Source organism: Callithrix jacchus, chromosome X, assembly GCF_049354715.1.
Source record: "Callithrix jacchus isolate 240 chromosome X, calJac240_pri, whole genome shotgun sequence".
NCBI classification, from domain to species: domain Eukaryota; kingdom Metazoa; phylum Chordata; class Mammalia; order Primates; family Cebidae; genus Callithrix; species Callithrix jacchus.
This window is the reverse complement of record NC_133524.1, coordinates 125,149,508-125,176,951: the sequence shown is the minus strand read 5'-3', so window position 1 is coordinate 125,176,951 and position 27,444 is coordinate 125,149,508. Positions and strand designations below refer to the sequence as shown.

The window sequence follows — 27,444 nt, the reverse complement described above, 5'->3', positions numbered from 1 at the left end:
TGTGAAGTATTTTATTTTACATTAGGCTGCTTTTATTCGTGATGAAATGATGCCAGGAGAGTGGGATGTTTGTGTTACTTCTTATGAGATGGTAATTAAAGAAAAATCTGTATTCAAAAAGTTTCATTGGCGATACCTCGTCATTGATGAAGCTCACAGAATAAAGAATGAAAAATCTAAGGTAAGTTCTCAATATCTTTATTAAAGTTTTCATTTAATTACCAGGTCTGTTTGTTCATTTTTTTATATATAGAATAAAAAATGATGGAACATTGTGATTTTATTCATGGAATCTGAATGCGAATCTAAATTATTGACTACATGACACATTAAAATTAGGCATAGTTTTTAATGTAAAGAAAATTAAGTATTCCTTTGCTATGTTTCCTGTGCCTGACTCTGTTATGCTATAGTATTTTAATATTTTTGAGAATATTTGGTGTACAAATACCATTTGTATTGACTTACTTTGTATTGAGGGGCTACCTTATATGTATTTATATGGATGAGAGAAAATAATTTCCTGGGATTATCTGACTTGTGTGAATTAGAGTGTGGTGTTAACATTGAAAAATATCAATATTTCTTGCCATTCAACTCCATCAACAGTAGGAAAAGCTTCAATTATGATGAACCTCTCTTTGGATCACTGGGCTAATTTGGGAGAAACAGGGACAGAACTGGAGCAAAACCACCAGGTGGATTATATTAATTTCAAATTGGAACTAATATCTGATAAGAGGACGCATGTTAGAGAATAATATTTTATTTAAGAGCATTATAAAAATGTGCATTTTTGTTTGTATGATTACCATTCTTTTGTGCTTTTTGTGTCTTAATTTTTGTGGTCTTATGTTTAGAAAGTGAATGTAAGTTACTGGGAAAATCGGCTCAATTCTGGGGCTTAAAAATTGTGACCAGGACAAGTTAGAACATGGTTAGGCATGTAGATGAATGTGCTTGGTGGGGAGATGGAGATTTTATTGTGTAAAATGGCTACTTGGATTCCATGGAGAAGTTCTGACTTTTTTTCTGTGAGCCCAAAATGGAGAAACTAAAATTTTGAGGTTGTGGGGAGGGTCTCAGGTATAAATATGATCTGCATTCTCTTTTTTTTTTTTTTGAGACAGAGTCTTACTCTGTGGCCCAGGCTGGAGTACAGTGGTGCGATCTTGACTCACTGCAACCTCTGCCTCCTGGGTTCAAGCAATTCTCCTGCCTCAGCCTTCTGAGTAGCTAGAATTACAGGCGTGCACCAACACGCCCAGCTAATTTGTTTGTATTTTTAGTAGAGACGGCGTTTCGCCATATTGGCCTGGCCGGTCTCGAACTTCTGGCCGGTCTGGAACTCCTGGCCTCAGGTGATCCACCTGCTTCGGCCTCTCAAAGTGCTGGGATCACAGGCTTGAGCCGCTTTGCCAGGCCTGCATTCTTTTAAGTATAGAAATACTTAGAATATTTTGTTCAGTTTTGCCTCACTGCGGCATTGTCACCTGATCTAGGGTATTTTTCCATAGGAAAATTTCAGGTTATATTGTAGTAAAAAATGTACTGGTTGGATAAATTACAGAATAACTGAATATTGAACATTCTAATAAGTAAAATAATCCTCATATGAGTATTGTTTTTCTAGCTTTCAGAGATTGTTCGTGAGTTCAAGTCAACTAACCGCTTGCTCTTAACTGGAACACCTTTGCAGAATAACCTGCATGAACTGTGGGCCTTACTCAACTTTTTATTGCCTGATGTCTTTAATTCTGCAGATGTAAGTTTAAGCCATATGTTTTAAGTATAACTTTCTTATATTAACTGACATCTGTTTTAAAACATTATTCTTAGAAATTTATAGTACTTTTTAATTTGTAATTTTTTATCTGCATGTTTTGATTTTCTTAGGAAAGAGCTCTTTAGTACAAGGTTTTCAAATGGAGATCTTTGGAGAAATGGCACGCTTCTTGTCTTTGAGATTAACCTGCCTGTTCAACTTTGCCTTTATCAGATTGCTCCTGAAACTTAAGATGTGAGGCTGAGTCCAGAGTAGCGCATTCAAGATTTTCTTTTTATTAATTCGAAGGGGTTTGAAACGTATTTCTCTATTCTAGTTTGGCAGGTGGAAGCTTTAAAATGATCTTTGATTATTGTAGGCATTGACATTTGGTGAGTGCTAAAGAGCTCAGAGTGTGTGCTTTGAAAGACAGTATATGGTGTAAATGTGTGATTTATATATTTTTATCATTAACACAAGTTATGCTAGGACAGCAAACTGAATTGAATGCTTTAAGAACTTTGGTGCTTGATTTTTCCCATTATGATGATGATGATGATGATGATTTTTTTTTTTTTTTTTTGAGAGGGAGTCTCGCTGTCGCTCAGGCTAGAGTACAGTGGTGCAATCTCAGCTCACTGCAACCTTCGCCTCCTGGGTTAAAGTGATTTTCCTGCCTCAGCCTCCCCAGTAGCTTGGATTACAGGCACCTGTCACCACTCCTGTCTAATTTTTTTGTATTTTTAGTAGAGACAGGGTTTTGCCATGTTGGCCAGGCTGTTCTTGAACTCCTGACCTCAAGTGATCCGCCTACCTTGGCCTCCCAAGTGCTGAGATTACAGGTGTGAGCCACCATGCCCACCCCCATTATGATTATTAATTGATAATAAAAGTATCAAGTTCAGCCATCAGTTGGTTTGCATACTTCATCTTGCTTTTGTTTTATTGTTTGAGAAAATTAATATTTTAATTAGCATTCTGTCTTTGATTTTATATTTGCCTACTTTTTAAACTAGATATAATATTACTACAGCATGGGGAAGCCTAATAAGTGTCTTTTAAAGAAAAAGTTGATGAATTCTTATGTAATGAGTTTCAAATTTTGTGCTCTAGTATTTTACCTATTTTCAGAAGTAAAAGCCATCACAGCTAATGTTTTTGAAAGTACTTTTTAAATGCATTATTTCTGTATTGGTTGTATAGGAATCTATAGAATATCGAGTATATTTTAAAAAGCTGTGCACTTATTGCAGAATTTCCACCCCTCCACAGGACTTTGATTCTTGGTTTGACACTAAAAATTGTCTTGGGGATCAAAAACTCGTGGAAAGACTTCATGCAGTAAGTAATAGCAGAAAAGAACATTCAGTAATTAAGTGGTATACACAGACTGACCCAGAAAACAAAATGCTATAGAATTTGTTTGAACTTGTGTGTTTTCCTCTTGGCTCTGTGTCACCGTTTCTCCCTCCCAACCTTTCTGACAGCCTCTTCGGTTAAAAAAAATTACCTCTATGTTCTCAGCTTCTTTCTAGAACAGCTTTTTTTTTTTTTTTTTGCCTTGGTTCTCCCCTGTGAATAATGTCCTCTCCAATAGAGAGGCTGTTCTTGCTCCCACACCCTGCAGTTCCTCAGGATGGCATCAGTATTCTCCTAGTTTCCCCCCGCCACTTCTAAGCCACTGTTTCTCCACTGTCATGTATAAAGCTCTTCCTTTGAGGCCTAAGCTGTCTTGCAGTTTTACCCTCCACCCATTCCTTGTTAATCTGTTTATCATTGGGTGGCTCCTTCACATTTGTTGTGTGCCAATTTTCTATTCTTTTTTTTTGAGAGTCTCACTCTGTCATCCAGGCTGCTGGCGTGCAGTGCTGCTGTCTCAGCTCACTGCAACCTCTGCCTCCCGATTCAAGTTCTTCTCTTGCCTCAGCCTCCCAGGTAGGTGGGACTAAAGGCATGTACCACCAACGTCTGGCTAATTTTTGTATTTTTAATACAGACAGGTTTTTACCATATTGGCCAGGCTGGTCTCAAACTCCTGACCTCATAATCCACCCACCTTAGCCTCCCAAAGTACTGGGATTACTGGCATGAACCACTGTGCCTGGCCCCAACTTTCTTTTCTTTGATCACAACTTCTTATATTTTTCTAGTGGTTTCATTCATGTTAATCCTTCTGTACTTGTCCTGTTACCTCACAGAGACCTCTAGTCCCAAGACCTCTGCATTTTCTCCCCATCTATCAGCTTATTTCTGTCGTGACCTTTTTCTCTATCCAGCAATGAACTTATTTTCTTTCTTTCTTTCTTTTTTGTTTTTTTTTTTGAGATGGAGTCTCACTCTGTCGCCAGGCTGGAGTGCAGTGGCATGATCTTGGCTCACTGCAACCCCTGCCTTCTGGGTTCAGGCAATTATCTTGCCTTAGCCTCCCAAGTAGCTGGGACTATATAGGTGCCCACCACCATGCCTGGCTAAGTTTTGTATTTTTAGTAGAGATGGGGTTTCACCATATTGGCCAGGCTGGGCTCAAACTCTTGACCTCGTGATCCACCCGCCTTGGCCTCTTCCCAAAGTGCTGCGATTACAGGCCTGAGCCACTGTACCCAGCTGCCATGAGCTCATTTTCTGTCACTTGAACCATCTTTGGCTAGTACTCTTAAACTCCTTTGCTCCCTTCTCCATCTGCCATACCTGCTTAAAAGCCATAACCTGGAATAATGTAATGGAACTGTCTCTCTGCCTTCTGAGTTTCAATTTTGCTTCTGCCACTTACTAGCAGAGTGAACGTCTCTGTACTGGGGCTACCCAACACTGGTTAAAAAAGATTTCACAACTGTCCAGGTTGGAACCACTATGATTCTATGTTCTCTAACATAAGCTAAGATGTGGTAATACTGGTGATCCTTCACCATGGCCTTCTACAGTCTTCTTTCCTATTTCCTATAACAACTATTCCAGACCTTCACCCATCTCCCCAACACTTCTGTCCCAGGTATCTCCTGCCTTCCTTCTCCCTCAGCAGCTAACACCATTCCTTTCTCAAAGAGGGAAAAGAAGACATTAGGTAGGAAGTTCTTCAAGGATGTCTACCTTCCAAGGAGATCTGCATTTGTGTTACCTTCTGTCTGAGTGGAAGAGGTGTCTTTTCTCTGGTCAGTGGCTAATTCTTCCATGTGAGTCCTTGATCTCATCGCTTCCTTTTTCTTTATGGATTTTCACCCCAATTTATCTTTTTAGTTGACTATATTTTCTACCTCTTTTTAATTGACTATATTTTCTGTATTTTTAACTGGCTATATTTTCTCCCTCTCCCTCCATGTTGGCTCTTTTCCCTAAGTGTAAACATTCTCAGATATCTGCCTTATTAACTCCAAACCCAAACATGTACCCATCCAACCTCATGCATATGCAAAACAGTGCTTCCTCAACACTGTGTCCTTCTGGCTGTGATTCTGTTTTCTTCTCTTGATAGCTAAGCTTCTTGAAAGAGTGGTTTTTTTGTTTTGTTTTGTTTTGTTTTTTTTGAGACGGAGTTTCGCTCTTGTTACCCAGGCTGGAGTGCAACGGCGCGATCTCGGCTCACCGCAACCTCCGCCTCCTGGGTTCAGGCAATTCTCCTGCCTCAGCCTCCTGAGTAGCTGGGATACAGGCACATGCCACTATGCCCAGCTAATTTTTTGTATTTTTAGTAGAGACGAGGTTTCACCATGTTGACCAGGATGTTCTCGATCTCTTGACCTCGTGATCCACCCGCCTTGGCCTCCCAAAGTGCTGGGATTACAAGCTTGAGCCACCGCACCCGGCCTAAATGTAGTTTATCCTCTCCATCTCTATTTCCCAGTCTCCTGTTTACTCTTGGATCCATTGACCACTGGCTTCTATCTATTCCATACAACTGAAACTTATCTCACAGTGTCTTCAATGACTTTCCAGTTGCTGAATTCAGGGTATGCTTTTTGGTCAGTATCTTGGCTATTGCTTGGAAGCTGCCAACCATCTCCTCCTGCTGGAAACACTTTCCTGCTTGATTTCTAGGATACTGTTCTCTTTTGGATTTTCTCTTACCCTTTGTCCACCCCATCAGTCCCTTTTGTGGGCTTTTCTTTCTTTGTCTGTCTCTTATAAAGTTTAGCATTTTATAGGGCTCTGTCTTTCACTTTCATACATGCTGTCTCTGGGATCCACTCCCATGGTTTTACCTACCACCTACATACTGATACCGCCTGAAATGACCTCTCTGTATCCCTCTCCAAAGCACTATCCTTTCATATCCTGTTGCCTTCAGAGTCTTTCTGCTTGAGTATCTTACAGGCAGTTTAACCTTTTAATGATATCTTTTAGAAAACTTTGAGGCTTACTCCAGAAACCAGAAGTCTTCTTTTACCCTTCCCCTTTCCTTACTTCCCATAGATCTCTAATAATAATAGCTACAGTTTATTGAGTGTCTGCTGTATACTTAAGTTCTACATATGTACTACCACAAATTTCCACAGCAGACTTGGAAATAGGTATCATTATCATCATTTAAAAATGTTTGGTGGGCCAGGCATGGTGATTCATACCTGTAATCCTAACACTTCAGGAGCTGATGTGGGTGGATTGCCTGAGCTCAGGAGTTTGAGACCAGCCTGGGCAACACGGTGAAACCCCCTCTCTACTAAAATACGAAAAATTAGCTGGGTATGGTGGTGTGTGCCTGTAATCCCAGCTACTCAGGAGGCTGAGGCAGGAGAATAACCTGAACCCAGGAGGCGGAGGTTGCGGTGAGTCGAGATCGTGCCACTGCACTCCAGCCTGGGCTACAGAGTGAGACTCCGTCTCCAAAAAAAAAGTTTGGCATATACACACATATATATTTTTGGATGAGCCGATGAGAAAATAGGCTTGGAAAAATTTTTTGCCAGGCTCACAACAGCTAGTCAGGACTGAGCTGATTTTAGAATTATCCTGATCTGGGTTTGAATTCCACATCTAACACTTGCTAGTAAAGTTCCTTTGATGACCTTACTAAAATAGAAATGAAAACATTTCCTTCAGATTTATTGTAAGGATTAAATAATACATGTAAAGTTCATAGTAGAGTGTCTGGCACATTGTAGGCAGGTACTCTATAGATTGTATACTATTATTTTCTTGTGATAGAATCTGTCTTACAGGTATACACTGATTGTTTTATCTTTTTTTCCAATCATCTGTATTTTCCTTCACATTGAATATTTTCTCCGCATTTATATATTTAACTACAGTCATGCACTGGCATAACAACATTATGGTCAACAGTGGACCACATAGATGATGGTGGTCCCATCAGATTATAATGGAGCATATATAGAGACCTGCTATATGGCACTTGATACTGGCATTGCAGATGAAGTAGGGGAAATGATTGATAGTGAGTAATGCTGCTGCGACACTTGGTTTTCTATATGATAAAAGAAATAAATGCATACACCATATAGGTATGTGTAAGAACACTCTATAATCTTAGCACAATGATGAAATCACTTTAACAACACATTTCTTAGAACATATCCCCATCATTAAGTGGCATATGATGGTACTTTGAAGTGACCTACATTTGTATTTCATTTTGAAGCCTCCCTGATCCATACTCTGACTTCAGATTTCTTCTCAGGTTTTAATATCTTGTTGTTGGTCGGGCACAGTGGCTCACGCCTGTAATCCCAACACTTTGGGATGCCGAGGTGGGTGGATCACAAGGTCAGGAGTTCGAGGCCATCCTGGCCAACATGGTGAAACCCCATCTCTACTAAAAGTACAAACAAAATTAGCCGGGCGTGGTGGTGTGCACCTGTAATCTCAGCTACTCAGGAGGCTGAGGAAGGAGAATCGCTAGATCCCAGGAGGTGGAGGTTGCAGTGAGCCAAGATCGCGCCATTGCACTCCAGCCTGGGTGACAGGGCAAGACTCCGTCTCAGAAAAAAAGAAAAACAAAACTTGTATTACAGCAGCTTCTTAAAAAAGGGGTCTTTAGTGTTTATTTAGTAACCAGTCTTGTTGTCTGAATTTTTCATGCATTTTGTACCATGAAGTCATGAATGCCTGCTTCAGGTCCTCTATTCTGATTTTCTAATGGACTCTTACTTGGTGGTTCTCAACCAAGAAAGTTGGCAACTGGTGTTGGTAGTGTTTTTCAGACTATGCGGTGGGAAGTAAATTTCACATTAATGTTGTTAATGAAAACCATTAATCATATTAAATGTTTCAAATTTTCATAAACTTTTATAAAAATGATCACCTTTTAGGTTTTAAAACCATTTTTGTTGCGTCGTATAAAAACTGATGTAGAGAAGAGTCTGCCACCTAAAAAGGAAATAAAGATTTACTTGGGACTGAGTAAGATGCAGCGAGAATGGTGAGCTATTTTATCTCCATTAAAACTTATTTGTATGTAAGAGCTTACTAAGAATTAGCTTTAGAGTTGTTCAGTTATGCCGTTAGTTCAAAAATTACATTTTATATTTAAATGGTAAGTTAAGGAGTTCAAGTATTTTCAGAGAAAATGTATAGGCATTTTATTTAGCCTTTCAAAAAGAGTATAGGTTTTGGAGTCTATAGATCTGTGTTTGAATTTCATGCATTATCACTTAATAGCTAGTTATCTTGGGCAAGTTACGTAACCTAAATTTCCATTCTGTAAAATGGGATAATAATATTGAACTTATGAGGATGATGTTAGGATTAAAGGGGATAATGTCAGTGGGATACTTGTTAGTTGAAAAGCATTCTTTAAAAGCATTCTTTGGCCAGGTGCAGTGGCTCACATCTGTAATCCCAGTACTTTGGGAGGCCGAGACAGGAGGATCACTTGAGCCCAGGAGTTCAAGAGTAACCTGGACAACAAAGTGAGACCCCATCTCTACAAAAAAATAAATAAAAATTTAGCTGAGCATTGTGGCACACACCTGTGTTTCTAGCTACATGGGAGGCTGAGGCAGGAGGTTTACTGTAGCCCAGGAGGTCAAGGCTGCAGTGAGCCATGTTTGTGCCACTGCACTCCAGGGTAGGTGACAGACTGAGAGCTTGTTTCAAAAAAAAAAACGTAATTGTTTTTTCCTTTTAGTGAAAATAGTTATAACCAAAATAATAGTGATGATGCAAATGTATGTCAATGTGGATATTACAAAAATAGCATCTGGAATGGTTAGATAAATGCAATTAAAGCAGGAAATTGACAAGGGAAGTTACAAGAAATCATAAATCAGAAGATTTAATAATGTGATAGTGCTGCTAATAGGAGCAAAGTGTTACATATATAAATAAAATTAGATCATGCATAAAATATATGATTTATTTACTACACAAGCCAGTATAGGGTAGCGATTAAGAGTATATTCTTTGGACTCAGACATAAGATCACAGCTTGGTTTTTTCCCTTTTGTGACCCTGAGTAAGTTGTTTAATTTCTCTTAGCTGCCTTAATTTTCACCTGTAAAATGGGGATGATACTATAGTAAATACTCAGAGTTTTTATGAAGATTTAGTGGCATAATTCATATAAAGCCCTTGACATAATACTTGGCACTTGCACTCAATAAAAGTTGATCACTATTATAATTATGTATTATTGATCTGGCATCTATATATACATAAGTCTCTGTTTGTGGGGGTGGAGTTCTAGAAAAGAGAATGAAAAATGTTTATAGGATCAGAAAAAATGTGAAGACAGGTATAAAAAATCGAAATGGTTATTCGTTCAAACAAGTAAACGTTGGATGTCAACTTTCAGCGAGGTGTTATAGTTATTGAGTAATTAGCAGGTATAATTCTCTAAATAATTTCCAACTGATGGCAATTTCTGGTCATGGATAAAGCAGGAGGAAACAGGTTTATTTGCAACATGCAAGTTCAAATGTTCAAATTTTCATTTCTTTGTTGGTTTTGCCCATCATATTTAGCCTCAAATCAAATCTTGTTTATCTTTAAATAGGAATCTAATCTGATGGCCAAAGGAACATGTTTTTATGACATTAACTTTCTAGTAATTGATGATTAATTATAGTTTAAACTTTTAGGTATACAAAAATCCTGATGAAAGATATCGATGTTTTAAACTCTTCTGGCAAGATGGACAAGATGCGACTCTTAAACATTCTGATGCAGCTTCGAAAGTGTTGTAATCATCCATATCTGTTTGATGGTGCTGAACCTGGTCCACCTTACACCACTGATGAGCATATTGTCAGCAACAGTGGTAAAATGGTAGTTCTGGATAAACTATTGGCCAAACTCAAAGAACAGGGTGGGTAATACATTTTTAAATTAGCATGGAATAAATTTATATTAATGACTTGTATATAAATAAAATTTTCCATATTCATTCATTCATTTATTCAGCAGACATTGTTGAGTACTTACTATTTGCCAGGAATTGTCCTATGGGCTGGGTGTACAAAGATGAATAAGACAACAGTCTTTGCCTTGGATAAGCTCACAGTGTAGTGAGGAGGAATAGTTGTAATTCGTTGTGGTAAGTGCTATGATATGTTGAGAATCTGGAAGTTGAGAAAGTCTTCACGGAGATGACCTTTGAGGTGAGCACTGGAGAATGCATAGAAGTGAACCATGGGGAAGAAGGGGAAGGGTTTTCCAGGGTAATGAAACAGGTGCGAAACAAAGAATAGAGCAAATGGTACTTGGGATAGAATGGCAGTTGATGAATCTGGAAAGATGGATGGAGCCAAATTATGAAAGGTATTTTAAACCATGCTTTAATGAGCTAGGACTTTTATTTTGAAGGCAGAGGGAGGGTCAGAGAATAATTGGCTGTGAGGAGTGACAGTCAGAGTATGTCACTCCTACATGTTCGGAAGAGAACCTTGGAAGCGGTATGGGGTCTATTAAGGATGAGAGACTAGGAACAGGAGACTAGTTGGGAGCCTATTGCTGTAGTCCAGTGAGAGAGTCTGTGGACTCATTATTCGTCCTTAAGAAAAAGTAAAGGCAATTTCTTTCAAGTCGTTGCAATATGTGTGGAGGAGTTTGAAGACCTTAAAAAATGGCTAACTCAACAAATGTGTAATTCTATACATAGCATCTCTTGAAGGGGTGTGTGTGTGTGTGTGTGTGTGTGTGTGTGTGTGTTTAGTGAAGCATTCATGTGCTCTACGTTTATGTTGCATATAATGTTCATTTTTGCAGCTTTTAAGTTAGTTTCACGCAAGTTATATAACTCACTTTTTCTTGGTGAAATGTTTTAGGTTCAAGGGTTCTCATTTTCAGCCAGATGACTCGCTTGCTGGACATTTTGGAAGATTACTGCATGTGGCGTGGTTATGAGTATTGTCGACTGGATGGACAAACCCCCCATGAAGAAAGAGAGGTGAGGAAGAGAAAATAAAATAGACTTCAGAAATCAGAGTTCAATTAAGCAATGTTTATCAACATTAGGTAGTTTTGAACTTTTGCCTTTTCTTTAGGTGGGTACATTGACTTTCTCATTAACATCTCTTTCTCGCTTCAGTCTTCAATTTGGCTTCCATTCCACTGACTCTTTACAAATCATCTTTTTCAAGGTCTTCAAAGACATCATCTCTTATCTAAAGGACACTACACCATCCCATCCTCCATTCTTATCTTCTCTAACCATGCCTATCTCTGACTTTTTAAATTCCTAACAGTTTCTCACCTTACTCTCTGATCTCCAATTTTATGTCATTTTCTTTTCCTGATTTGCCAGCTATAGCAGACCTTTGCCATTTGTGGAGTTTAATGGTTGAAATTTTGCCTGTTTATAAGCAACCCTAAAGACTCATGAAGCATAGTAATTTGTAAAGGGAATAATCTTGGTTCTTATAGAGCTCTTGTAACAATTAAATGTGACAACATAGGTATAGGTATTTATCATGAATTTAGACCTTGGGACACTAAAAGGTTGGCATGTAGGAATGGGTCACTTAGTGAGTAAGCTTATTTAGTATGCAGTATCTTTCTCAAACATGGAAATTCTTATAGGTCTTTAGATTATCCTTCACAAATGTCATGGGTTGAATGCATTTAATACCCTTTTTAAAGCACTTTTTCTTGGAAAGCTTTGCTAATTTATCTTCTGTTTTCAGTGATCCTTCAGAGCTCTTGTCTTTGGCTTCTGTTTTAAGTCTGTACAGTAAGTCCTCACTTAATGTCGTTGATAGGTTCTTAGAAACTGCAGCTTCAAGCAAAACAATGTATGATCTTAGGCGAATTGATATAAACAAGATTTAAGTTCTGGCCAGGTGTGTTGGTTTATGCCTATAATCCCAACATTTGGGATTGGGAGGCTGAGGCAGGAGAATTGCTTGAGCCCCGTAGTTCAAGACTAGCCTGGGCAACACAGCAAGACCTGGTCTCTCCAAAAAAAAAGAAAGAAAAAATTAAAAAAAAGTATTAGCCAGGCATGGTGGCATGCATCTATAGTCCCTGCTACTTGGGAGGCCGAGACAGGAGGATTGCTTGAGCCCAGGAATTTGAGGCTGCAGTGAGCTGTGATTGTGCCACTTCATTTCAAACTGTGTGACAAGACAAGACCCCAGTTCCTATGACATATTTCTGGTCACAAAGGCATCACCAAACTTAGAAATAAAGACCAAAACACTTATAATATTAAACATGGAAATAAAGGTGAGCCATACATACATTTAAGAAAGATTAATAAAAGCAAGCAAGAAAATTATTTATCTTCTTATTTATCTTCTTAGTTCAGGATTACAGTGGTTGGAGCCTCTCCTGGCAGCTTAGGACCCCAGGCAGGAACTAGCCCTGGTCAGAATGCCATTCCATCACAGGGCATGCTCACACCTCACACACACCACGCTCATACTGGAATTGTGTAGACATTCCAATTCGCGTTTGGTGCACAGCTTTGGGCTGTGGGAAGACATGGGGGAATACTCATATTGACATGGGGAGTGCATGCAAAATGCATATGGACTGTGGCCCTGGCCAGGAATTGATTTTTTTTTTCTCATCAGTTTTATAATGAAACGACGTTACTCGAGGACCTGCTGTACTCATGCTTTGGGTAAAGATCGTGATTTTATGGTATAGTGGAAAATGCACTGAACTTGGTTTCAGAAGACCTGAGTTTTGGCACCAACTCCACCACTTTGCAGTGTGTGCAAGCCATTTAATTCTCTGAGCCTCAGTATCTTTAATTCTATTATAAGGATAATACCTAGGCTTCTTTCTCTGACAGGGATAAGTGGATATAATAGGTATGAGCACAGTTGTAAATGGCATATTGCAGTATGTACCACATGTCATGAAATTACACACAGGGCTTTCCCCTTACACCTTTAGGGCCCCATCTCAGGCTACAGGGACTCTCTCTTAGCCCGCATCCTATTTCTTCCATAGCTGCAATGGGCACTCCATTCCTTGTGTGCTTCCTTATTGAACCCTGGTTCTAGCATAGCATAGTGTTCACAGCAAGCACACAGACCCTTTTCATATTAAAGGTTTTACTGCTACCTCTATAGGGAAACAGTTGCAATAACATTTATACATATGAAGACATTTCAAAGCTTACACTATTCCCTGCCCTATAGTTTTTTTACTCTCTGATATGGCAACTTAAAGCATTAACTGAGCTTTTGCTAACTTATTTCTGAGGCTTGGTTTCCCTGAATCCACACTAAACATAGGCCCTATGGTACCATTCAGGAGTATCCTTCTTCCTAGAATGAAGAGACTATCATGGCAGAACAGTACGTGCTTTCTGACCTCAGATAGTCAATTTGCATTTCTGACCGAGCTCTCTACTGTTCATCTATTTATGTCCAAAATTGTTCTGGTTTTAAAAAATTCTAAACAACGTTATCCCCTCAGAGACTCTGAATTTCATGTATTGACTTTAAATATAGCAAAGTCAGAGCTGTTCATTTTTTCTTGGAAATGCCCTGCTTTCCCATTATGTTGTCCACACCATCATTTCATCTTTTTTCCCAATGAGAAGGAGAAGACCACGTTTGATTCCTTATTTTGATTGTGTGCCAGCTGTGAATAAGTAATTCTTTCTCAACAGCTCTCAGATTTTCCCTTTCTCCATTACTACAGCTAAATTCAGCTAACAAAGCCACTGGTCATCGTCTGACTCAGTTCCTGTAACCTCTGCTTAATTGGCCTCCTCACTTTTGTAGGGAAAGGAACTAACATTTGTCAAGCAACTACTATAAGCTAGGCAACTTAAAGTTCCAATTGAATTCTCCCAGCAGCCCGGTAAAGTATTGGTATAATTTTCTCTGTTTGAAACTGTGTCTCAGAGAGATTAAATACTTGCCCAGAATCACAGATGTAATCAATGGTGAAGTTGTGATTCATGCCCAAGTTTTTGCTATTTCCTCTACACCAAAGTGCCTCTCACTACACCATGCTGCTTTCTGTACTGCCCCCTTTACCTGCTCTGCTGACTGTGATGGTGCGAGTCACCTTCTCTGCCTAAAACTTTGACCATGCCACCCATATAGTTTAAAAGAGATTGCCCATACTTTGTGAATATGCAAGTAATATGTGACTGCTGAGGGAAGTTTTGAAAATAAATGCAAGTATTTCTGGCCAATCTTTTTAGGTATATGTAATATGTACAAGTAATTGGTATCATACTTCATATACTATATATAAAGTCTAGTATCCTGATACATTTTGCTCAGTATTATATTGTACTTTTTAATGTCCGTAAAAATAATTTTAGGCTAATATTTTATTTTATGGATGTACTAGAAATAATTCATCCCCCTATTGTTGATCGGTTAGGTTGTTTCCAATTTTTCACTATTATAGATAATGCTATAGTGAAAGTTTTTATACATAAATCTTTGTGCACATCTCTGATTATTTCCATAGGATAAATTCCTAGAAGTGGAATTTCGGGGTCAAAGGGTATGAACATTTTTAAGGCTCTTGATGCATATTGCCAAATTGCTTTCCAGAAAGGTTGTACCAATTTATACTCCCAGCAGCAATGTATGAGAGTGCCCGTCTCACCGCCCCCTCGTCAACATTGAGTATTATCATTTTTTAATCTTCAAAAATGTTATGTTGTTGTTTTAGTTTGTGTTTATTTTATTACCAGTGAGAATGAACATTATTATTGTTTTCTAACCATTTGTATTTGTTCTTTGAATTGTCTGGATTTTTTTTTTCCTGCTCATTTTTCTACTGTACTTTGTTTTCTAATTAATTTCTATGAAATCTTTATATAGTAAGAATATTAATATTAATTTTAAGATTCTTTACAAAATATCCCTGGATTGTCTTCCTGATTTTCTTTATAACTTACCGACTTGTTCCTTGTTACCATACTGATAAAAATCTTCTTACCTTCCCCTTTATCTGTTGCTCTCATTCCCATTTCTAAATCATTTTCTCTGTTGATCTTCTAAACTAATCATTCATAAACTAATGGGGATGAAGTTGAGATTTCTGATAATTCACCCCCCGGATATATTTCAGCTCTCCCTCAATTAAAACGTTTTCACTGTTACTGTTTTTAAATAATGTAAACGAATTACTACTTGCTTAGTTAAATTTGGCTATGTAATTATTCTAAGTTTGTTTCTATTGATGTAAGCTTTTAAAGATTAGGAATTTCATTTACATTATACTTTCTACATAAATTCACATAGCACAGTGTATGTATACGTACTTAAATATTTTTGAAGATGGAAGAATATTATAAAATATATTTATAAAAAATATTAGAAAGTGTGTGAAGATTTTCTATATGTATTTTAAATGTTTTTATTTGTTTCTTAAGGACCCTGATAGTCTAATTTTATTTTTCTCTTTTTCTTCTATCCTTTTATCAATTAAAAATTAAGGAAGCAATAGAGGCTTTTAATGCTCCTAATAGTAGCAAATTCATCTTTATGCTAAGTACCAGGGCTGGAGGTCTTGGAATTAACCTGGCAAGTGCTGATGTGGTTATACTCTATGATTCAGACTGGAACCCACAGGTTGATCTACAAGCTATGGTTAGTAATCTTTAATGGTGCCAGAAATTTATCATAACTCTGAATACTATTGCTATTTATACAGTATCAAGGTTCTTCATGATAAAACAGTTAATGATTTTTGAGAGATTTTGTAGAGATTATCCTAGAGCACACAGTTGCTGTGCTAATTGCAAAAACAAAAGAAATGGAAGCCTACAACAAACACACCCCAGATCCAGCTATAGCATTTATGTGTTGATTTAGGTTTTTATCATGAAATAGAAATTTTTTTCCCATTCCAAAGATTGAAGAGGACATATAAATTTGTTTTAATGAAAGGGATTAAAAAACAGTCTGTTGTTATTATTCTGCATAACAACTAAATATATTAAAATCCTTAGTACTGAAATTGGGAGAGGTAAGATTTTAACTTTCATAATAAAACAGTTTGGGAGAGAAGGCAAAAAGGTAAGAAAGGAATATATTCCAGGAAAACACTTGATACTTAATAAGGACACTATCCAAAAGCTATTCTACACTTAAAAAATTTTTTTTTAGGGAGCTCTTCTCTGACTTTTCATCAAAACACTACAGGTAACTCCTTTGATATTTTGGTGTCATTGAACTAAAGCTACAACTTCTCTCAATGTGACTTACATTTTCAGATAAAGAAATATAATTTAGAAGTAAAAAGATACAAAATAACTTCTTAGGATTTTGAATACATAGGTATGGGATAATTGTCTTTTTGGGAACAATGAAAAGTCATATGCCAATGACATATAACTTAGAAGGCTTTCCTTTTATAATAGAGAATTGAAAAGGATTGACCACTGGGACATTCCAAAATCAATATCCTTTGGTGTAATTATTATTACATTACCATGGTATTGAACTGCCTGTTTGATATGACTAACTAGGAGTAAGCCCCAGTGAGTTACAGTGTTACTGAACTGGAAAATCTCATAGTGATAGCACTTCATTTCCTTAGAAGTCTTAGTGCACATCCAGTCTTTCAGGATTTGTTGGTTCAGGTTTCATGTAAATATGTGTAGAGTATTACATTGTGTTTTAATGTGCTCTGTTGAAACTTTGTTACTAGGTTTTAGTGTGTTTATATTTAGTACAGGCCTGTTTAGAACTTAAAACATTTTTTTCTGTACTACCTTCCTCTCTTTACCTATTTGCTCTATCAGTTTCTGTGTTTTAAAAATACTCTCCCTAGATAGTTTTATACCTCTAGAAATTTGTACCTGTCACCTGTACCAACTATAAACCATAGGACCAGTTCTAGGCTACTGGATAGTAAGGATATTAATATCCCATTGATTTTTATAACTCTTTACAACACATCCCTCTGTAAGCAGAAAGAACTGCCTGATGATGAGATAAAGCAGACTTTTGCCACATAGCAACCCTTACTAACTACTTAATAAAATTCCTTGCTAGTTTGGAAGATGTTTATATTAGTGACTTAAAGTTACTTATTAACTCAATCCAGAAACTTTCAGCTCCCTCTTTTCTTCATCGTACAGGTGCTTTGCCCTTTGTCCTGGAAGTTTCCCATTAATGGTACAATATAATAGTTACAGATTTCTTTGTTCCCAGTGGTCTTTAGACATTCTCAATATTCATCATGCTCTTTTCCAAAGTGTCAGATCTAGAGATAAAGAACTAATTTTAGTTTTAGAATTTTATGGAATATGATGGCTATACTCTATAAATTTTATACAGAATATTGAGTATCTTATATTAGGACTCTTTCTACTAGGATCGAGCACATCGTATTGGTCAGAAGAAGCCAGTACGTGTATTCCGTCTCATCACTGACAACACTGTTGAAGAGAGGATTGTAGAAAGAGCTGAGATAAAACTGAGACTTGATTCAATTGTTATACAACAAGGTATTTATACATAGAAATCTTATTAGGTGGTTTTTGTAAAACACATGCATTCAACACATTCAAAGGAGATTACTTTTAATAAAAGTTGACCAAATTTGAAAACTTAGAGGAAAAATGGAAACATCACTGTGTATCCCATGAGTCTGTACAATTGTTATGTATCACCTAAAAGTAAAAGGAAAAAAATTAAAAATGCTAATTGAGGCCAGGAGCGGCAGCTCACGCCTATAATCCCAGCACTTTGGGAGGCCGAGATGGGTGGATCACCTGAGGTCAGGAGTTTGAGATGCCTGGCTAACATGGTAAAACTCCTTCTATACTAAAAACACAAAAAATTAGCTGGGCATGTTGGCACATGCCAGTAGTGCCAGCTACTTGGGAGGCTGAGGCAGGAGAATTGCTTGAATCTGGGAGGCTGAGGTTATAGTGAGCTGAGATCAAGCCACTGTACTCCAGCCTGGGTGACAGAGCGAGACTCCACCTCATAAAAAAATGCTAACTGAAATATTCTGAATTGAAACCCTGGCATTCAATATATGGAGTAGCTGAACATCACTAGCTTATTCTTGAATGTCAGTAGCATACTTTTTGAAGTACCTGATGTTATTTAGCAGATAAAATGGCTACTTTAAATTTTTTGAAAAAGTATATTAGAGGGTGCCTTTTCATATAGAGAAGTTTGATCTGAAAACAAAGTTTGAACATGAAAAACAATTTCCTTCTGGATTTAACTGAGTTTTACAGAAGGAAATTCACATCGAAATAGACAGTATGGTAGAAGAAAAACTTGTAGGGTTGTTCATTAGACAAATAACCTTAATGTTCACTAACTTTTTATTCTTTTAAAGCTTTATGTATGGCTAAATATGGTGATGTCTGATTAGAATGATTATGCCTTCTTTGGAATATAATTGATTGAGTATATGCAATTTTAATTTTTATCATTAGGAAGACTCATTGACCAACAGTCTAACAAGCTGGCCAAAGAGGAAATGTTGCAAATGATACGGCATGGAGCCACCCACGTTTTTGCTTCTAAAGAGAGTGAGTTGACAGATGAAGACATTACAACTATTTTGGAAAGAGGGGAAAAGAAGGTTAGTTAAAATAGCATTTTATCTTCATGATGGATTGCTTTAAAATCAACATACTTCAGCAAACTTGTATTTGCATTGTCCATGTATATCTACATGTTTCAGATAACTCATATTCTTTCTAACAACTTGTAGATCTATTTTCAGTGGTAGATTAGGGCTTAAAATTTTTTTTTTGGTGAGAAAGACTAAGAACCAGAGTTTAAAACGGAGTTGATCTTATACCTAATGCTTTATTGAAAATACTATATCTAAAAGCTAAGTAAATTTTGTGTTTAATCACATGTATAAGGACTGCATTTTTTTTTAGAGACAGGATTTTGCTCTGTCACCCAGGCTGGAGTGCAGTGGTGCAATCATAACTCACTGTAGCATCCACCTCTTGGGCTCAAGTGATCTCCCACCTCGGCTTCCCAATTAGCTGGGACCGCAGGCGTGTGCCAACATACACATCTAATTAACATTTTTTTGTAGAGACAGGGTCTTGCTGTGTTGCTGACGCTGATCTTGAACCTCGGGCCTCAAGTGAACCTCCCAAATCTGCCTCCCAAAGCACTGAGATTATAGGCATGAGCTACCATGCTTGACCAGACTATATTTTTATAATCTTTTTTTTGTACTGGATTAGAAGTCATCTACTGATATATTGGTTAATTGAAAATCTTTTATAAAACATTTTATGAAATACTAAACATAAGTAAAAGGAGACAGAATAGTATAATGAGCCCCCAAGTACTTATCACCTGTTTCTAACAACCATCAACTAGTCCTGCCCTATTTATATCCCCAGCTCTTTTTTCCCCTTCTTGGATTATTTCGAAGCAAATCTCAGACATATTTCAGCTGTAAATAGTTTACTTTGTATTTGTTAAATAGAAGGACTGTTTTAAAGTAATCATTGTAACATTGTCTCACCTGAAAACTTCAGTAATTCTTTAATAATACCAAAAATCCAGTTAGTATTCAAATTTCCAATTGTTTCATAAATATTTATACTTAAAAAGTTTTGTTTTTAAAATCAGAATGCAAGTCAGAATACAAATTGCTATTGATCGAGATTTCATCTCTGTCTTTTAAACTCTATAGGCATCCCACTCCCGACATGCATTGTATTCCTTGTAATTTATTTGGTGAAGAAACTAGGTTGTTTGCCTTTTGAGTTAATCACAGTGTGGATTTTGCTGATTTCATCTCCATAGTGTATTTTACCATGTTAATTACATATCTTGTAAACTGGTTGAAGGCCGGGCGCGGTGGCTCAAGCCTGTAATTCCAGCACTTTGGGAGGCCGAGGCGGGTGGATCACGAGGTCAAGAGATCGAGACCATCCTGGTCAACATGGTGAAACCCCGTCTCTACTAAAAATACAAAAAATTAGCTGGGCATGGTGGCGCGTGCCTGTAATCCCAGCTACTCAGGAGGCTGAGGTAGGAGAATTGCCTGAACCCAGGAGGCGGAGGTTGCGGTGAGCAAAAAAACTGGATGAATTTGCTTTTCAGAAAATTTTTGTACTTCGGATAATAACCTGCATTTTGAATAATCTTGTGTTAGTATGTTTCATATCAGTATGCAAATGTGTTGTTTTAGTCCAACTTTGCCTTTCTCTTAGCATTAACTATATGTCCCATTTAAATTATGCAAGAGGAATTATAATGTGGCTACAACTTCACTGATGAAAGATTTTAAAGAAAGCCTAAGCGAGAGTACTTGGGAAGCACCATTTAAATATTTGAAATACTTGGGCAAGTAAAATTTGCACTTCAACTTTGATGTTAGCGTTGCATTCATACCTTGTAAATTAGGAGGCTGGGGTATTTCATGTCAAAACCTGACTATTAAAAAAATAGAGAATCCATAGACTCTTACGAGTAATTCAGTGATTTTCTCATTTCAATGTATTCATTTTTAGACTGCAGAGATGAATGAGCGCCTGCAAAAAATGGGAGAGTCTTCTCTAAGAAATTTTAGAATGGACATGGAACAAAGTTTATACAAGTTTGAAGGAGAAGATTATAGAGAAAAACAGAAGGTAACTTTCTACCCTCAACCATTAGACCCTCAAATGAGCATTTCTCCCCATAACAATTATAAGATAACACTGGCACTTATCTATTATAATACCCTGCTACAGAGTGAAATTTGATGTAAGTCTAAAGATCTCATGCAGGGTATACCTTTCGTATATTTTACTGGTTTATCGTCATCATCATCATCATTATTTTTGCTGCTGCTGCTTCTACTGCTGCTGCTAGTACTACATTTGTTGTTGAGAAGCAATGTAGGATTGACTTCGTGAATTCTGGAGTTGAAATCTCCACTCTTGTCACTGATTAAGTGACTCTGGGTATTCTCAGTTTTCTCACTTATCAAATGGAGGTTATGATAGTTACATCATAGAGGGATTCTGATGATGAAATAAGTGAGTTAATACTCATAAAGTTATTAGAATAATGCCTGGCACTTAATGTTAACTATATGAATAATAATATTAGTAACATTTAGTTAACTTAAATGCAGAGGGACTTGGTTGCATGTGGTCTGTTGAAGAAATGCGGGTTTATTAATTTTGTTTTTTAAACTGAAATTAAGGCTGGAATTTTAAAACTTTTTATTTTTAAATTACTTTAGACTTACAGAATAGTTGTAAAACTAGTACAGAGTTAAAATAGTACAGTGTTAACTTGTATCCTTCACGCAGCTTCCCCTAATGTCAACAGTTTACGTGTTAGTATAACCACAACTGGAAAATTAACACTAGTTTTTCTCCTAATGTCCCTTTCTGTTCCAGGAAAAGGACATTGGTTAATTAATTAACCGGTGTTAGATTCCAGGGGATCTAATCTAGTATCCCACATTGCATTTTTTAATAGACTATTATTTTTTTCTTTTATTTTAGTTGACACATATGTGTGGGTTACAGAGTGATATTTTGTTACATATATACAATGTGTAATGATCAAGTTGGGGTAATTGGTATATCTACTGTCTTAGCACATTTGTGTTGCTGTAAATGGAAACCTGAGACTTGGTAGTTTATAAAGAAAAGAGGTTTATTTGGCTCATGGTTCTACAGGCTGTAAGAGAAGCATGGCATCAACATCTGCTTCTGCTGAGGGCTTCAGCCTGCTTCCACTTATGGCAGAAGGCAAAGGAGAGCCAGCGTGTGCAGAGATCACATGGGAGAGACAGAGAGAGAGAGACAGTGCCGGAGAGAGGAGGGAAATGCTAGGCTTCTTTGTCAGGAATTAACAGAGTGAGAGAACTCACTCATTATCTGGAGGACTACACCAAGTGCTTCATGAGGGATCTGCCCCCATGATCCAACACTTCCTATTGGGCCCCAGCTCCAACATTGGGGATCAAATTTCCACGTAAGATGTGGGGTACAAACATATCCAAACTATAGCATTCTGCCTCTGGCTTCTCAAATCTCATGTCCTTCTCACATTGCAAATTACAATCATTCCTTCCCAATGGTCCTCAAAAGTCTTAGCTTGTTCTACCATCAACTCAAAAGTCCAAAGTCTCATCTGAGACTCAAGATAAGTTCCTTATACCTGTGAGCCTATAAAACCAAAAACAAGATATATATTTCTAAGATACAATGGTTGTATAGGCATTGGGTAGACATTTCCATTCTGAAAGGGAGAAATCAGCCAAATGAAAGGGGTAATCCAGGTTCAAAACCCAGCAGAGTAGACATTAGATCTTAAAGCTCCAAAATTATCTCCCTTGACTCTGTGTCCCATATCCTGGGCACACTACTGTGAGAGATGGGCTCCCGAGCCCTTGAGGGGTCCTGCCTCTAGGGCTTTGCTGGGCACAGCCCATGTGGCTGCTTTCACGAATTGGGAGTATGGTGTCTGCAGCTTTTCTAGTTAGGAGATGCTTGATGATGGTGGCTCTGTAATTCTAGGGTCCCTGCAACACTCCAAATTCCACACCTCCACTAGGCAGTGCCCTTGTTGGGGACTTTCTGTAGGAGTTCCAACCTCACATACATTTCCACTCAGCATTGCCTTAGTAGAGTCACTCCACGGGGACAGAACCCCTGTGGCAGGCTTCTTTCTGGGAATCCAGGCCTTCCAATATATCTCCTGCCATTTTTCCCTCTGTAATTGATAAATACCTTGGGGGACATCTTTCTCAAACTTTCACTCACTGATCTTAGCATGTACTGGTGGAGCTTGCCTGCAATAGTTATTATTGTGGTGTTTGCCTAATGGTAATTTTGTATTTTCTTCATTCTACCTAAATAGATTTATTAATTGATATTTTTCTGCATGGAAGATCTACCCCTTATCCCAGTTTATTTGTATCTTCAGTTATTTATTTATTATCACTATGGACTCATGGATGTTTTGAGTTATAATCTAGTTCTACCTTCATTTATTTTGTTGTTCAAATTGTTCCATAATGCTGTTATATTTTTGAACTGACAGAAATGAATTTTTTTAAAATAGAAAAGCTCATTCTTAGGTACTTATTTTACTGAAAAATGAGAGGTGAGCCATTTTGGTTTGCATTGTAGCTAGTATGCTGATAATACTTTGTTTCTTTTATTGCTTCTGATAGCTTTTAGTTTCTTGTATTTGTCAGGTTGTCTTATCTCTAATCTTCACTTAGACTGCTTATATTTTATCCTACTGAGATGGAGGTGATGGCCTATCTGCAGAGGGTGGAAATTGCCTTTCTAATATGCTTTTGAGATCTCATTATGTGATATAAATTTTATTAATTTTATAATTATTCCTACAGGCTTATGGGTATTAGGAGTGTTATAAAGTGGAAAAATTTTAAACAACGAAGTCTAAATACCAGTGGAGCTTCTTATCCACATTTTTAGAGAGAAATTAGTAAAATACTTGTCTATCTCTAACTAGTTTTCTTGTGCTTCTAATTTTAGCAAAGTAATGAAGCACAGATAGAGAGAATTTTAATACTGTGATGACTTGTATTTTTATAATTAAATGTCTAACAGTAACAGCGATGTCCAGAATCAGTTTTTTTCTGAATATTCTGAGCTGAGATTATATTTTATTTCTGTCTCTCTGTATTTCTAGATAGGTTCTTAAAATAGGTTCAAATTATCTTTTGAGGAGAAGTGAAAACTTGAAAGAATATTATTTATAAATCATGGAAATTATACATTGAGGTAGATCTCCATATATGGTTTGTTGAATCAGTTGCATTTCTTTTACCACCATACCTGGTAAATTAAGTCATGAGGGCTGTGATCCTGAATAAATAAACTCAGATAAGGTAGCATTAATGTACTCTTATCTAAAATAAACTAATTCAGTATGATCTATTCTTTTTTTGCAAGTTGATAAATTGTCCTTTAATGATTATTTCAAATTTGAATGCCTAGGCCATCAAACAAGTACAGGTTAAATAGCTAAATACATCACTTTTAAAATGTTAAACCATTATTAATTTATTTTTATTCCCATTGAGAAAGATAAAATATTGGTTATTTATAAAATATCTCTTTCATTACTGTCATCTCACATTCATCCATCTGAAAGAAAAGCAAAATTTGTTTCACTGCTGTGGGAATTTCTCATTTTACTTAATAATCTCATTATAATGTCGAGATCTCATAGGCTCTTAGAGTTAGAAGGTTATTTATGCTAACTTTCTTGTGATTAAGAAATCTCATCTTTAGCATCTAAAAGAGATATGCAGCCTCTGGACACTATAGTGTTGGGAATCCTATCCCTCTCAGGGTAGTTTGTTTTGATGTCTTATATTCTCTGGTTCTCAGAAAACTTTTTGAGTTATAAGTTTGATGAAAGAGGTTATTTTATTCATCTGTATATCTCTGACACTGAGTTACACATAATACAGTAGGTACTTAATTAATAGTTAAATTATATTGAGTAGCCATTGACTTTCTCCTAACTTTTCACATTGATTTTAATCTTAGGGATCAACGAAGAACTGTGTTCTTTTCTATTTGATAGAGTTTCACAGATGTGAATACCACTATTGTGTCTGCCTTTAGCCTTTACTTCTCTAGACACTGTGAGAATTTGTAGATCTGTGACCATCTTGGTCATCTTGGTTTATTATCCCCTCTTAAAATATGATGTCAAGGTTGGAATTCAGCCCTTAGATTAGATCAAGTAGAGTGAGACAACTAATGGTAGATTAATGGTCTCTTTTATGTAAAGATACTAGGTTAAGCACTGAAATCAAAAAAATATGAATTAGGAAGCCATTTCTCAGACTCCAGAACATTGTAGTGTCAGTTTTATCTGTTGACTGTTAAATTATATTTTCTAGCCGATGAGAGGGTAAAATTAGTAATGCTACCAAATCATTGTTCATGCTACTTAGGATGTTTAATAATATCTTGCATTTAACTCTTGGCAGTTTACTTAATGATTTCACATACATGATCATATGTAATCCTCGAGGTAGGTATTATTATTCTCATTTTGAAGATGGAAAAAAATAATTTCCCCAAAGTTATACAACTAGTGAAGTGGCAGAGTCTAGGTCTTTCTGTTTCCACCAACTTTTCCAACTCTGCCATACCTACATTTCTAAAAGGTCTCATTTGAACATGCTCATCATGTTGGTATTATTTACCCCTTTCATCTGTTTCTAATTCATACACTTACTACAGTTACCACAGTCAATGTTACTCTTCCTGCTGTATTAGCTACCTTTTATTTATTTAATTCGACAAAAAATAGTAAGCAGATTATACAGATTCTTCTCAGTCACCAAGGAAGAACTAGTTTTTAAACCTACTTTCAAATAAAAATAAAGAAAACTGTCTTTGCATCTAAACTCGGTGTACACTTCATTTTGGAACTTTGGAGGTAAATTGTGATTTATAAGGCAAGTTTTGATTCTTCCTGATGGCTTTTGCTTTCTTATGTTTCTGCAGCCTTGATGCACTTGATTTTGATAAAACTGTTTGGAGTCATTAAACCCCTTGTTGTTTGTCGTGTATAGCTTGGCATGGTGGAATGGATCGAACCTCCTAAACGAGAACGCAAAGCAAACTATGCAGTGGATGCCTACTTCAGAGAGGCTTTGCGTGTCAGCGAGCCAAAGATTCCAAAGGTAAAACTGTACAAGGCCGGTTTTTATGTCCTAAAGTAGACTTCTCTTGCAATATGATCTATGGTTCAGATTTACTTATATCATTGCCAAATCATAGTCTCTAAAATATAAATACAAAAAAGTATTTGATTTGGCCCAGCCATATAAATGGATTTTATTGTATTTATTGTTCCCTATATATCAGAAATAGTAAAAGAGAAGTAAGTTTACTTCATGTACTGAAAAGAAGTATATATAATCCATTTTCCTCTCATAGGCTCCACGGCCTCCAAAACAGCCAAATGTTCAGGATTTTCAATTTTTCCCACCACGCTTATTTGAGCTCCTGGAAAAGGAAATTCTTTATTATCGGAAGACAATAGGCTATAAGGTATTGTTTCAATTTTTTTAGATAAATAGATTTTAAAATAATTTAATCTGTTAATCTAGACTAGAAGGTGTTGCATTTTAATTTCAGAGAATGTAACAGTAAATCACAACAGTGATGTTTTTAAAACCAAAGAGGAAGTTTAACTAGATGTGAACATCAAGCTACTGAATCACCAGTACAGTCATCGCTGAGTGAGATTAACCAATAATTGTGCAATATTTCAAGATAGTAATAACAACATATTATTTTTATAATGCCAGTGTTTGAATGGTTAAATAATATATAGAAAGTACAATAGGTATGTGGTTAGAAGCGAATGTTAATATATGATAGGAAATTTTTGATCATTTCCTTAATAGGTCCAAGAAATAGTATTTCTGTCTTTATTGCTTATAGGTTGATGAAAGCCTTGCTGGTGGTTAGTAGATTGTAGTCACTTAGGTGTTAAAGATAATGATAAACATGACAATGAATTACACAATTTTAAAATGATCTTTTGGTATTAGGAATTCTTGTTTATATAGGTAGATAGAATCCTAGTTTTCATGAGTGAAATCTAGTATTTGTCACACTAAATCTGTCATATTGAGAGAGTAAGCATACCAGGTAATTTCTGTATGTTGAAATTGACTTCCTAGTGAATGGAGAGGGATGACCAAAGATATAATAATCACTAATATTAGAACATTATAAAATATTGGCCAGGCACAGTGGCTCATGCCTGTAATCCCAGCACTTGGGAGGCCAAGGGGGGTAGATTGCTTGAAGTCAGCAGTTTGAGACCAGCCTGGCCAACATGACGAAACCCTGTCTCTACTAAAAATACAAATATTAGCTGAGTGTGGCAGTGGGTGCCTGTAATCCCAGCTACTTGGGAGGCTGAGGCAGGAGAATCGCTTGAAACTGGGAGAAGATTGCAGTGAGTTGAGATCTCACCACTGCACTCCAGCCTGGGCGACGGAGGGGGACTGTCTCAAAAAAAAATTATGAAATATTAACACTATTTTAATTTTATGAAATGTTCTGTTTTATGAGTTGATAGCTGTGTTTTAAATTTTATTTTGTAAACCTTTATTACAATTAGAACTGACCCATTATTTTAAATTAGTAGTTGGAATGTGCCTAGAAAAGCTCCATGTATAAAAGATAGTTAACTCATTTATGTATTGGAACTAGAGTAGATCTCTAGGGTTGAACATTCACATCAGACATAAAACTAGTTTCAAAGAAAGTGAAAACAGTGATACACCAAAAGAAACAGGTAAGTTATAGGTTCAAATGCAAAACAAAAGTAGGAAAATTA

At 36.7% G+C, this 27,444-nt stretch overlaps 1 protein-coding gene across 15 annotated transcripts in view; it reads left to right on the top strand.

Annotated features, from left to right (window-relative positions):
- The window catches only part of SMARCA1 (SNF2 related chromatin remodeling ATPase 1), a 77,911-nt gene that overhangs the window by 15,303 nt on the left and 35,164 nt on the right, over positions 1-27,444 (top strand). For 9 of the 15 annotated variants that reach the window (XR_013531377.1, XR_013531379.1, XR_013531378.1 and 6 more), the window contains 13 exons: positions 26-181; positions 1,634-1,765; positions 3,038-3,106; positions 8,029-8,138; positions 9,799-10,025; positions 10,984-11,105; positions 14,603-14,638; positions 15,580-15,732; positions 17,465-17,597; positions 18,546-18,694; positions 20,601-20,720; positions 25,661-25,771; positions 26,028-26,141. Coding sequence is in view for 12 of the 15 variants with exons in the window: in XM_078362256.1 (XP_078218382.1) it covers positions 26-181; positions 1,634-1,765; positions 3,038-3,106; positions 8,029-8,138; positions 9,799-10,025; positions 10,984-11,105; positions 14,603-14,638; positions 15,580-15,732; positions 17,465-17,597; positions 18,546-18,694; positions 20,601-20,720; positions 25,661-25,771; positions 26,028-26,141 (1,632 nt within the window). In the remaining 3 variants the exon portion in view is untranslated. The remainder of the gene's footprint in view (positions 1-25; positions 182-1,633; positions 1,766-3,037; positions 3,107-8,028; positions 8,139-9,798; positions 10,026-10,983; positions 11,106-14,602; positions 14,639-15,579; positions 15,733-17,464; positions 17,598-18,545; positions 18,695-20,600; positions 20,721-25,660; positions 25,772-26,027; positions 26,142-27,444) is intronic. The other 6 variants (XM_078362259.1, XM_078362261.1, XM_078362250.1 and 3 more) reach the window with 1 other exon arrangement.